The sequence below is a fragment of the Cyanistes caeruleus genome, chromosome 5 (genome assembly GCF_971803275.1).
Source record: "Cyanistes caeruleus chromosome 5, bCyaCae1.hap1.1, whole genome shotgun sequence".
NCBI classification, from domain to species: domain Eukaryota; kingdom Metazoa; phylum Chordata; class Aves; order Passeriformes; family Paridae; genus Cyanistes; species Cyanistes caeruleus.
This window is the reverse complement of record NC_141705.1, coordinates 41,853,782-41,867,932: the sequence shown is the minus strand read 5'-3', so window position 1 is coordinate 41,867,932 and position 14,151 is coordinate 41,853,782. Positions and strand designations below refer to the sequence as shown.

General features: G+C 37.0%; 1 protein-coding gene across 1 annotated transcript in view; it reads left to right on the top strand.

The window, feature by feature from the left end:
• GUCY1B1 (guanylate cyclase 1 soluble subunit beta 1) overlaps nucleotides 1–14,151 on the top strand; it is a 41,895-nt gene that overhangs the window by 15,126 nt on the left and 12,618 nt on the right. The window contains exons 3-5 of the mRNA XM_086891192.1: nucleotides 560–660; nucleotides 1,668–1,786; nucleotides 6,200–6,397. Coding sequence (XP_086747318.1) covers nucleotides 560–660; nucleotides 1,668–1,786; nucleotides 6,200–6,397 — 418 coding nt within the window. The remainder of the gene's footprint in view (nucleotides 1–559; nucleotides 661–1,667; nucleotides 1,787–6,199; nucleotides 6,398–14,151) is intronic.

Here is a 14,151-nt window from a genome sequence, read left to right as displayed (position 1 = left end):
AGTAGTGACACTTCACTCATGAGAATTGATGCACAATGTGAAAACATGGCCTTGCAAAATCCTAGCATCCTTTTTCTTCCTATCTACTGGGTATGTGCAGAATTCTGCAAAAAAATATTTGATTTGGTACCTGCATCTGTATTTCAAATTCCTCTTTGGACGTATATGCAAATGGTTGTTAGGAACATCCCACGCCTTTTGTAAATAAAGTGTAATTAAAATGTGGTGGAATGAAAAAGCTTAAAAAGTGTTTAAAGAGCCCATCATGGGCTGCATTATTGGATAATCTCTTATTTTAAAATGAAAATTGTGTCTTTATTAGTAGAGCAACTTCTTTTTGAGGCTTTATACTGAAAAATGATGTTTATTTTCTTGTAGCTAATTATTATTTCCAGAACAGTTGTGGTCTGAAATATTTGTGTTGTACACTGAGATATGGAACAAATTATTTCTAATTTTCTGTCTTAAATAACTCTACAAACTTATTTTATTTAAAAGACTTTTGTCCATATGGTGCTTTTCCCTCAAGCGAAAAGATTTTATTCTCTTTTCTTTTTAGGAAAGAGGCGCAGCTGGATGAAGAGGGACAGTTTCTGGTCAGAATAATTTACGATGATTCCAAAACCTATGACCTTGTTGCAGCTGCAAGCAAGGTCCTCAGTAAGTAATACAGATATCTTCTTTGCCCATTCATTACAAAAAAGGTAATACTCTCCTGCCCCCCAAATCTTTGTAGCAGAAAGGGAACAAGGTTTAGCACAGGGGAGAGTATTGGTCAGATAAATTATTTTTAAATATTAGGGGAAATAATTATATTTCCTTTATTTCTCTAAGAAAATTTTACTCCTTTTGTTGCTTGAAATTATTTTTATTAATTTCAAAGTATTCCATCTTCAACTGGAGATATATACCTGATCCACACAACAGGGACAGTGTAACAAGCAGTCACAAACTAACATCATCCTGCTGGAACTGCCTTCCAATACACCCAAGTTTCAACCACTTCTGCAAGAGCAGTGAATGAATGAATGAATCCTTGATCTGTGCTGAAGAACAGTGCTGAGTCACAGAAATGCTTGTGGCATGGACACATTTCATTTAATTGCATATCAGCCATTGATTTGGGCTGCATTCATTTTCAATCATTGCAGCTCTGGTCTGGAATTTAAAAGGTAGAATTATGCCCATCAGCATTATTTTCTCTGCAGAACCAAGTGTGATATGAAATTGTTCTGCATCAGTAATTAGCCAAGAATCTATAAGACTGATGACTGTAGTAATGTTGAATTGGAGCAGCTGATGTGGTTTCATGCTATTGTAAATTGGAATTAACTCTGCTGAGGCAAGCACTACTAGCAACCGAGTTCCTTTATTTTCAAGAAGTGATTCATTTTTCTGTATCAAAATCTAAATGCTATATGCGTGTGAAACATACAATGCGGTGAAGTAATAATGGTGATTGGTAAATCCTAATAAAATTCCTGTATTTATCAGTATAGAATACTCAGGATTTATAGGATACTCAGTATTTGCCATGTGAGCCCTGAATCTCGCTTTGTTCTTGACCTACTGCATCTGGGTAGTGTTTATGAATACAAGAGTAAAAAAATAAGCAAGTGCATGAAATAAAGTGTTTTAACTGAATTGTATTTTCCTGTTTTAACTAGATCTAAATGCTGGGGAAATTCTTCAAATGTTTGGGAAGATGTTTTTTGTGTTTTGTCAAGAGTCTGGTTATGATACAATTCTACGTGTTTTGGGCTCAAATGTCAGAGAGTTTTTGCAGGTAAGAATTTTGCACTAAATCGTTTCAGATACCAGACAGAATTATGGCCTAGTCAACAGAAATTTGATTTGAAATTCCAAAGAGAAATTTGGAACAGGATCATATACAGCAAATTAAGGGGGGGGTGGGGTGGTGGTGTGTTTAAGTGGAAAGACTTACCTTATTTATAGTAACAGAAATTGTGATCTTCAGGTTTTATGATATTTCTTCTATTATCTCTTACTAATTATACATACTGGGTATTTCTAATTGTATGTTATGTACAGAGCTAGGGCTCATAACAGATTGTCTCTTAAAATGTTATCCTTCATCCATGAACTGAGGGTGGGATACTGCAGAACAGCGTGATACTGCAACATAAACAAAATAAAAATGATTCTTTAATAGCATGGAAGAAATGTAGGGTCTTCTCTAAAGTGTTACTCCTAAGTGTAGGAAAATGGACTTCCCTATTCTGTAACCTGTAGTTTGTTCACTTCAGTAAGTATTTTGTATTTAAGATTTGTGATCTATATGACTCCTGGAGAGAACTGTGTACTGTAATGAGGTTAAAAGCATTGAACTGAAGATTGACCGAAAGGTGACTGTCAAAACAATTTATTTTCTCTGAAAATGTAGTAGCCTCTTGTCATCTGTACCCTTAAAATCTCTCCAGCATTAGGGGAAAAAGGATCACAGTTTGCTGGATTACTTGAATATTTAAAGGTGTGTCTCACCACCCCAACACCAGCATCATTCTAGAGCATCCTAGATCCAGTCAACCCAGACTTCTTGTACAAATCCCACAAACTGTAGTTGCTGGGCAGACAGGGTATATGTGTGTTCCAACATGTGCATGAGTGATCTGTAAACCACTGTCTGTCTGTGGGATGGAGCATCCTTTATATTTCATAGCCTCATTCACAGGCTGCTCTCAAAGCCTTCAGATAAAAATAATTTCCGAAGATAACTCATGTACTAAAGTTGTGGCTAAGGTTGAGCAAGAATAGGGGAGGAAAAAAAAGGTGTAGCTGGCCCATTGTATCATCACTTTGGTTATTCATGTATGAGCCACAAATACAGATACTCTTTTCCCTCATGCCTGTTTCCATATAATACACTTCTCTTTTTATTCCTTACCACATGTGCTGGTGAAAGGATTGGGTATGTTTGTTATACACACCAAACATCTATAAAAGTGGAAACAGCTTACATTTATATTTTTCTAATGATAGCATTTTAAGATCCTTTGTTTGAATTTCAGTGTTAACATATGACACAGGCTATTATATACTTCTCTAAATGTTAACACAACTAATGTATTAGCAGCTGTGCCAGAAATGTACTTTTTGGCTTTTTATTACAATGGAAAAATCAACATTACCCCTGATTTATTACTTTTGCATCTTCCAGCAGTCATTTTAGGCCAGGAAACTACTTTATATACCCGTTACAAAAATAGGTGCAGGTTAGGTTTAATGTCCCATACTTTTTTCAGATTCTTAAAGTACTTACTAGAGTTCCAGAAGGTGCTTCTTGAAATGTATAGAGTCCAGGATATATACAAAATAATTGAGAGGTGCAGTGTTTTAAAATATCTGAAAACAAATCTCATATTTATGTTCCGTTTCCTTTGACATCTCAAGACAATTTAATTTATTTTTGGTTGAAACACAGGTATTTCAAGCTTCATGAAGGAGAAAAATAAAAATAGTAACTAAATCAATATTAATACTTTATGTGAAAAACACAAGCATGGAAAATTTGCAAATCATGTTGAAAGACACTGCCAAAGAGAAGCAGTGTGAAAAGAGGTACCTCCTAAGAAACTGAAAGTGTGCTTTTATGTTCAGTTTAGTAGCTTTCTATTGAATGAAAATCAAAGTTGTTAGTTCTCTCATTTAAGGAATTGTTTACATGGCTATTTAGGTTTTCATGATTGCAGTGCATTAAAATTCAGGGGATTAACTCATCTTTTAGATAAGGTTCCAGTTGCTGTGTACCACCCAGCGCTGAACAGCATATCTTTGTATTTCAGGTGCCCATATCTTTGTATTTCAGGTGCCAACCACAACTCTCACTTTTACAGACCAGGATCAGCCCCATTTCATGCTTGTTCTTGCTTGGAGATTGCCTGGTTTCCCTATGGAGCTCATCACTGCTTCTCATAGCTCTAGAATTGGTTCTTTGGTCCCAGCACAAGCTCTGGCATACATCTGAGCAGTCTAGGAGCCAAGAATTCAGGGAAATTCCTTAGCCTATTATAGTCTGTACCTGACCTCACCTCTGGCTCACAGCAGGTGAACATATAGTAAAAAAGACATTTGTTCTTTCAGAAGCTGCAACATCAATTTAGAATGGATCAAACACAGCAAAAAAATAGGAGTAGGAGTAACAATGACATGTCTAGATCTAGGAGTGACTTCAGCTCCACGACCTGGAAAAACATGTCTAGTTGACTATGTGTTGGAGCAAGGTTTTGAATACAGTGAACTGTAAGTCCCCCACTCTGGAAGATTAGAGAGTGAAAACTGAAGGACATACCACATGGACTTCACCTGTTACACTGCTTTGCCAAAGTTAGCAGTAAAGGAGTAGAAGGGTGGCAAAGTGGTTTTACAGAATAGGGCTACTGCCAGTTTGTTAGTCACACTCGTGCCAGACTTAAGTGTTAATACTTAGACAATCATTTTACAGAGATTCCATCCTTGACATTGGCTATTCCCTGTTTGAAATTCTTCAGCTGATGACTGCGTAACTGAAAGATTATCATCTTTTCCCATATATCTCCCTAAGAGTTTTTTTCCAAAAGGTCAATATATCCTGGCTGTTCCTAAGGCATATGTACTGAAACTGCAGTTCTGCATCCAGTTAAGGACATGGAGGGGCAGTCTTTCAGAGTCAGTCATCTCTCTCGCTCTTTTCTCATCCACCCTTTCAAAGCAGTCTCTTCCAATTTCATTGTCTTGAACCCCGCAAAATTCTTACAGAATTTGCCTTCAAGCATTGTGTTTGTTTTGTCAATGCCCGCTAACAGCTGGAATGAATTGACACCCAGATTGTTGCCTCTTCATGTTCTAATTTGGAATGTTGATATAGCAACAAAAACATGAATTTGAAACAAGCTAAAAAACTGAAGGAGGAAATTCCAGGCTAAGTGCATCCCACGGAATTCATTGCTGAGAGTCATTTTGTCTGGAGGTCTCCAGGAGAAGAGGCAGCTGCTAAAGCACTTCATAGCTCACATGAAATCAAGTTCAGTATGCTTCCACAAATTTGATGATCGACAGATGCTCATGGAAGATGGAGAATTTCCCAGATAGCACATTGAAAATATTTTCACTTCACTTCCTGTTACTTCATGTTGGCAGAAAATAATACTTGAAGCCTGGTGGTAGCAGTCACTTGCAGGGCAGTGAGAGATCAACATTTAAAATATGCAGTAATGTTCTGGACTTAAGATGTAAAGAGTTCTATGAATTATACAACATAAATAAAAAATTGTGGGTTGCAACTATCCTACAAACTAGTTTTCTCTTTCTATGTTAAATGTACAGTAAATAGCAACTTGGAGCTTTGATAATTGCTTCGCAATCAAAGTTGAATCTAGTGTTGTGTTTTAAGTGTGATTTTGATCTCACTGTTCTCTTTAATGTCCTTATTAAGTATGCATATCAGTCTATAATTTAGCTTTCCTCTCCAGATCACAATTTGTCTGGCTAAAATTTAAATATATTAGATATCTGGGACAGTAGCAGGAAAAATAAACCAGAAGATCTCTTCCCTTTCCTGAACAAACTTTTCTGATACATTATTACAGCAGCTGTGATATTTCTGTTTATTCTGTGGAGCTTTTCAATTATTGTCAAAGGAAAGATATATTTGAGTTTGGTCTTTTAAACATTTAAATCTTTACTTTAAAATTTGAACTTTGTCAGGCCCTGTAAATTTAATTATTAGAGTGTCAGAACTAGGCTTTTTCATTGATAATAAGGAGAAATATTTATGTTTATTCAGACATGCTTATTTGTATTTGGCTCCTGAATTAATATTTGAACAGAAGATTATAGAGACTAGAATTGGAAGGATTGAAACTGGATGAGGTACCAGACTGAGAAACACACAGAAGGTCTTTAATCATCTGAATGTTTCAAAATACAGCATAATCAAGCATGACTTCTTCCTATCTGGAGTAATTTATAATAGTCCTAATTTTTATATCATTCATTGTTCAAATGTTGCCACAGAAGATAGAACATTTTGGGCTATCTGATAAGCCTGCTGTGATGACAGTTCTACAGAGAATAAGGTAAATGTGTAGAAGTATGAGCAGTAGGAGAAAGGGGATGTTCAGACTGGACAAAGTATGTACTTACTTTCTTCATAAATACTAAGTGAATGCCTTATAATAGTTTTTTTCATTTCTTCTTTCAGAACCTGGATGCTTTGCACGACCACCTTGCTACTATTTACCCGGGTATGCGAGCCCCTTCCTTTAGATGCACTGATGCGGAGAAGGGGAAGGGTCTCATTCTGCATTACTATTCAGAAAGAGAAGGTCTGCAGGATATTGTCATTGGAATCATCAAAACAGTAGCTCAACAGATCCATGGTACAGAAATAGATATGAAGGTAATGTCTGAACTGATATACTTGGGGAAAATTTATGTCAATAGTAAAAAAAACCCAAGAAAATCAAAAGTGAAGTGATGGCAAACAGTAATTTGCAGTGTTTCTATCTTCTGTGAAGGAGTGGCATCAGTACTGACTCTCAGGAAGAGCTATCATCATTTGTGCTGCTTGAAGGACTCATCAGCCATGTGCTGAGAAGGCCAGCTCTAATTGGCCTGACCCAACTGGGAACAGTACCCCAGAACAATATCCCCCTTATTCAGAAAAAGATTATAAAGAGGACATGTAAAGAAATTAGATACTGGCTTATTTGGGATGCTTTTTTCCCCCCTTTATTTTATGTTTGGCATATATTTCTTACTGTCTGCCGTGTTCTCTGAGAACACGGACGTTTCCTCTTTGTCCTAGATTCTTCATCTGTGTGCAGACTGTGAGGCTGATGTGCATTGATGAGGCCTGGGTGGCAAGCAGTGTATTCCTCCTAGCCAGCATGCCAAGTTCTACCCAGAAAAAAATCATGTTTGTGTGTTTCTTGCTGTCATTGCATGGAAGTGTGACTGGATATGCAGCAAGAGCCCCAGAAGTGAAGAAATGTTCCTCATTGACAGAGTTTATGCAATAACATGTTTGCTCAGTCACTTGTGAAATGGGAAAGAGGCTTCTGCTTTGCCCATACAGAGCAACAGAAAGATTTAATTGATCAGGCCTTGCATAAGTAATAGTAGAAAATCAGAGTTTGGTCCAAGGTGTAGACATATGTGGAGGGAGAAACAAAAAATGAAAGCTTTTTTCTATTAGAAATAATGCAACTGATATAAATATTTTTTCATAGGGTAGAAAATAGTCTAAGCACCAATCATTCTTTGGGTTTTTTAAATATTCCTTTCCATTGTACATTTCTAGCACAGTTTCATTGTATGCTTGCTGAGAAAATCCTTTCATTATTTTATCACAAAGCCATTACCTTCCTCAAAATCCCTAAGAGATTTGCAAGCAATCCAATGACAAAGCTATTTGTACTGCTGTATCACAGTATTCACCTTTTAGGTTTCCTGTTCTAAGCTAGCCAAGGTTTATAGTAGATGTCTAGCTGTGTATAGTGTGGTGATATACTTGTGTCCTTGTTTAGATTTTATTTTGTAGAAAACCACAGTTCAAACTTTTGCAGCAGGTGTTAGTAATCAGATACAGAAGGATACAACAGAATCAAAACACTCCTCTTTTTAGATCCCTGTTTATTTGAAGTGTTGAGACAGACAAGAAGGACCGTGTTGGGAAGTTGGCTGCAAAAGTGCTGAAGCTGATGCTTGACAAGCATTTCTTTTGGTAGCACAGGCAGCTTAAGCAGTCCCTGTTCTTTCAGTGCTCAGGTTTGTCCTAAAGCAGCTTCTTTGTCTGTGCCTTCCAGCTGGTGTCAAGTTATAAAATAAACTATACTGAGGAAATGAACTGGGTTCAAAACAACAGGTTTTTTTTATTTATTTTTTTTTCCCCTTCTTGTGTTCCTTTACACGGTTTGGTGTTCCGTCTCTCAGAGAGCCACACAGAGGCAAAAGTGATCCATGGGGCAGAGGAGAAATCTGGGTTGTCTAAAGCAGCTAGCAGCACAAACTTTTCATAAACTGTGCTCCCAATCTGAAGGTTACTTTGCTGAGAAAATTGTAGTAATATCCATCTAGAACTTCTCACAAATAACATATGTTCTAAATGGGTTTAAATATTTATTATGTATTTATTTCTTATTTTAATTTGACTTTTTTAGGCTTTTCTGGAAATTTTACTGTTATAGTGTAAGTAAATAGATATTTAATAGTATTAATCAAACCTAATGTAAATGAATGCAAAATATAATTTAATTCTACACTATTTTTCTAGACTGTCTGAGGTAAAAGCACATGGGTGCCTAAAAAATAGTATTAACCTGTAAACAGAAGGAAGTGTATATTTTTTTTGTCTGTTACCCCAGTTTTAACCTTTTCCCTGTTAGAAAGTCATTTACTTTAAACCGTGAACCTTTTCATGTTTCTCCTGATTAGTAAAGCCTATATATTGACATATCTAAGGCATTACACACTGCTGCACTCCACAGATACTCAGAAACTCCAGTGGTAGATAAGCAGAGAATTGATTCTCTAAGGTGAGAGTGCTGAAATTTGCAGCTTATCCACAGACAGTGAAAGTCTTTCTCCACTACTTCACAGGTCAGATATTAATCATGAGTGGTATGAAGTGAAGGTTTTAAAGTAAAGTCTGGCATTGTAATAGCTAGGTGGTTTTATTGTTCAAAATATTGAGACTAGGAATAAAAATAGACCAGCTTCTTTCATCTCCATTCTTTGCCTCTTAATTTAGTAAATTAATGCTTTGTGTTTTAGTCTGTGAGCAATGCATTGTTTGAAACAGCACAGTACAGAAAAACAATGGAATTGCTTTTAATTCCTTCTAGTTTTTGTGGACCAATCAGTGCCTCTATTGTAAAAATTTTGGTTTGGACCTCAGTTAGAATTTTGCTTAAGGAAGAATGGGGCTTTTTGAATCTGATAAAAAACTCAGTGCCTAGCCCAAAGTTTCCAGTGCTATTATGAGAGTCGTCTTCTGACTTGTCAAAGGGGATTCCTGAGTAGTCCTTTCAAATTTCTTTATCCAAACCATTTACATAACAGTTTAACACAGAACTGACTCAGGTCTGCAGTTCTCTTTATATTAGTATAATGTTGATATCTGCAATTTGATATTTAATTCTTTGTTACCCACTTTTCTTCTCCATCTGTTTGAACAAATGCTTAGATAAATCTGCCTGAGAGAATACATGCTTCTAAGTCTGTATTTTCATGAAACTTTGTTTGAATTTATCTGATATATTACAAGTCTCTGTAAAGGTGGTAGCAGACATTAACTGTTTTTGGTAATGCTGATTTTGTTTCATTGAGTCGTTTCATTCGTTTGATGAGATTCGTTGTTTCATGGGTTACAGAATGGCTGAGATTGGAAGGGAACTCTGGAGGTCATTTTGTTCAACCTCAGCTGCTCATGCCCAGCCACCTAGTTGTTCTGGGCCATGCTCAGACATCTTTCAGCTATCTCCAGGGGTGGAGATGCTGCAAATTCTTTGGACAGCAGGTGCCACTGCTCCATCTCTCTCACAGTAAAAAGGTGTTGCCTGATGTTCAGACAACACCTCCTGTGTTTCAGTTCGTACCCACTGCCTCTTGTCCTGGCAGTGGACACCACTAGAGAGTCTGGCTCCATCCTCTCTTCACCCTCCCTTCAGGTATTTGTGTGCATGGATGAGATCCTGCTGATCCACCTCTTCTCCAGGCTAAACAGTGCCAGTTTTCTCAGCCTCTCTTCTGAGAGATGCTCCAGTGCCTTGTTCATCTTAGAGGCCCTCCCTAGAGGGAGTGGACTCTGTCTTGTAGCTCTGTATCTCTCTTGTACTGAGGAGCCCACAGCTGGACACAGCAGTCCTTGTGTGGCCTTTCCAGTGCTGAGGAGAGGGGAAGGGTTAGGGTTAGGAAGGATCACCTTCTTCAGCCTGTGTAGAAAACCAGCTAATGAGCACAAGAGGAAACTAATGTTAACAAAAATATTGTTCTTGTTTTGTCCCAGATTCTTTCTGTGGGTGGAGAAATAGCTAAATAGAAAAAAAAAAAAAAAAAGTTTTAATTTTATTACCTTTCTTCAGTCTCACACAGAACAATTTTGTGTATATAAATATATAACTATAAATATATAGATATAAAACCTTATATCTTCTTCTGAAATAAAGCAGGGCTTCCTTTTTCTAGAATGGTGTCCTTCAGGAAATGTGCATTCTCTTTTTAGCACCTAGAGTATGTGTGTGCAGAAGGAAAGGGGGGACAGGGTGGGAAATGTAATTTTGTTTCTGTTAGATATTGTTAGCACTGAAAGGAAAGTAATTTGTTTCAAAATAGTTCAGGAAAGGCCAAGTTGGCATTAATTGATTAATTAGTTCAAATCCAAATTTATTCTTCTCTGATATGGTAATCCATTTCTAGCAAATTTATGCAGCAGGTATTGTCTCAAAAATTGTTGCTGACTTTCTGTATGCACTAAGAATATTCATGTTTTGCCACTCTCAGTATGAGAACTAAAAAATCATCACAATGCTGCTGACAAACTTTGTCATGAGATCTCTGTTTGCAGCCTACTGGCTATGCCTGCTCTTGCTTCACTTGTCAGAGGTTGTTTGTATATAAATGAGGGTGACCTGTGAAGGTGAAGTCAGGACGGGGATTCCCTCAAGGCTACTAATGGTATGGGTCAACAAAGAATGTTGTACATAATCCAGCAAAGTCCAAAAATCTGTTTGGAGAGTAGACTTATCAAAATCTTTTACAGAGGGAAGATGTTTTACAATGTAAAATGAGAAAAGATCAGGGGAAGTCCTTGACAAGATGGTAATTTCAGGCTTATCAAAGGCAGTGTGAAAAAACAAAGTGAATATGTGACCAGCTGGAGAGCTGATCTAAAAACTACTTGGGTACTTGCCATGGAGGACAAACAGTACTGGTCCACACATTAAAATGCTAACTGTGTGTGAAGATAAGTCAGTCATGGAGTATGGTCAGCTTCTAATTTTGGCACTGGGGCAGCTGTAAACTTCACTATCTCCAGGCACAGAGGTTTGGTGAAGTGAGACAGTCTGCACTGAAACCAGCTGCCAGGAGAAGATATCCCCATGGTTCTATTTTTGGGTATGTAAACTGAAAGTGGTGCCATTTCCACAGTGAACTCCTTTGTCTTGGGATCATTCTGAAACAGCTACAGTGAACTTTGTTAAGTAGCATTGCACAGTCAGTTTTGATCAGAAGAGATAAAAAATTTCATCTTGTATTGACCTTTAAAGGGCAAAACCCCTCTGTTTTTGTATTAATTTTCACAATCTCATCAAAAAAGATCCCTGTCCAAGGACATTCCATCCTGCCATGCTGAGATATGAGTGTGTCCTGGGGATAGGCTCAGATCTACAGAACTGAATCTTGTAGACACATCAGTGACAGCTTAACAGATAGCATGTGCTCATTATATATTCTGTATCACAGCAATGCTTCTTGATTTAATAGCTTATGTGAAGCTCACCAAATACATTTTAAACCACACTAATTTTAAAATAACTTTCTCTGAATTGTCAGTCCCTGAAATATTGGTGTGACTTTTCACTTGATTAGGCAAGGAAAAACTGAAGGTGTATCTCCTGGAAGGCACAGGCAGGTTAGCAGTAAGATGTTATATATTCTCTTTGAAACCAAGAGAATGATTTCTCCCTTCATTTTTAACTGCAGTTACTATGGTGATTGAGCTCTTAGACGTTGTGAACTGATGTCACTTCAGCAGCGAAGACTGCAGGGGGAGGAAGAATTAGACTTGATTGCTGGCTTTGTTGCTTTGTGACTGAACTTTGATTTGTTAAGCATTTATCAGAGGCTTCTTCAACAATATTTAAATGATACTGAAATTGTGTGGCTTGCAAACTTTGCTTGCAGAATGAAACAGTAGATAAGTTCTATTCTACTTAAGTTTAGCAGAGTATCTAGGGCAGGTCCTGATACCAGACAAATATCTGGTCAGTTAAGTTGGATCTATAGGTGCAAGGGTGTAGGAACAGAATTTAACATCTTACGTTAACAGTCAAAAGTGCTTATTTTAAGTTTGCTGACAAGGTGCATGAAGTAATGAGATAGGAAGATTAGATAGTTCATAAGTTGTGTGAGCAGAAAAGACATCATGAAATTGCATATCCATTGGGAAGTTAATTAGGGATGCATCAGTAGATTTCCTAGCCTGGAGAGGGTTATGATTAAAGCATCTGTTAATAAGTGTCTGTGCATGAATGATCAGAATAAAATTGCATAAACCAGCCATGTCCACAGCATATCATGTTTATCAGGAATGTGCAGCTGGCACTGTGTCTGTCTTGTAGATCTGACATACATCCATGTATTTGGCCTGGTGTTCATTTGCTGCATTAACATGTTGCACTAATACACCAAGCATTCCTAGATGCCCTGGAGTCTGGTCAGAAATAGTGTTTCAAGTGAACTTGAAGATGCTTGGGAAATTTGCAGCTTTGCACTTTTACTGGCACAGTTCTAATCTCTAAAGGCTAGGAAAATAGCACAGCAGGTGTGAGGACTGACTTTGTAGAATCTGTAGAGGGTCCTGCTTCAAACTAGACATCTTGGAGCATGTAGCAGTTCTATTTTTATAGGTAATTTTTTCAGTCTTAACCTGCGTTTTGTTTACTGATGCATCATTCATTTGTAATAAATGAAATAAAATGGGAAGTTTTTGAAAGGAACCTGTTAGGTGCTGCATGGTAGCAGAAGAAAGTCTGTAATTACAGGTTGGTAAGAGAATAGTAAGATGGCTATAAGGAGATAATATCTCTGTAAGGTGATGTGCTGTTAATATGAAAATTTGCTTAAGAATTTGTAGCTTCTTTGAAATCAGCTTTGCTGAATTAGGGTTTTCATCTAAAATATGCAGGGTTTTTTCCCATTTGTGACAAGAGCAACACTTTGAAGATCCAAGACTGGAAATTACCTGGAAGCGTAGATCAGTTCTAGAGATAAATCTTCACAATTTGAAAAAGGTTTCTGTGTGTAATCTCTGCTATCTCTGGCCACAATAACAGTATTATTAAAATAAAACCTGTGGGAGTGTGCATGAATGATAGAAAGTAAGAACTAAGACTCCTAACTGTATTCTGGTAATCTTCAATATGACCACAGTCTCTCACAGTTTCAGGGATAAAGGAAGACCTGGAAAACCTTTAAACCCTGAATTCAGAGGAAAACTAGGTGTCCATCTACTATGGATCACTCAACTAGACAAACCCACTTATTGTGTTTTCCTCAGATGACAAATGTTTATTTTTTCTGAGGCTTACCCCCTATTAGGTTATAATTTCCCACTTCTCTTTGTCACACTGGCATATGGACTACCAATACTTGAGGCAGTTAGGTTTTATCATCATAAACATTTGAATTTATTTGTACATGCCGCTTTGGTTACCTACATTAGCTGGTAAATTTAGTAGGCTGATCTTTATCTAAGTTACTTACATAAGTGATAGAAAGAGAAGAAAAATGCAGCACACAGCTATAGAGCACCTAAATTGGGCTCTTGCTCTAAACAGTCCTCCAGAAAAGCCTCTCCTTCAATTGAGTAGTCAATTTGTAGATCAAAGAACACTGCCACTTTAAATTAAACATCATTTAACAATAAAATACTGGGGTTTTATTCTACAGTCTTTCATTTGTATAGGAACAAATGAATGTCTGAGTACTCCCCATCCCTTCAACTTGTATTTTTGGCAATTTTGAAGAACCGATATTTTATAAACGTAACATCTTAGGGATCAATTGCAGTGTTTGTGCATACCTGCTCCAAATTGCAACTGTTAATCTCTGTGGTTAAGACTGTGTAAAGGGAAAAATAAGGATGCTTTAGGCATTTTAAGAAATCTTTTCTTTTTGCTTCAGTGACTTAAGGATCAGACTCAACATGAAAGTAGAATCAGGTGGAATATGTTCCAGAAAATCACCACTAAACAATACCATGTAAATAGAATTGTTCTTTTCCAATCATTAAGTCTAATTAAATCTGAAAAGAGGTGAATTTGGCTTCTCAGGGTAAATGATATTATTCTACTAGTTATTAGCTTAAATTATATTGCCATACAGGGACATGTAATGACTGTGGCTAGAAACAAAATAATCCCTATTAAT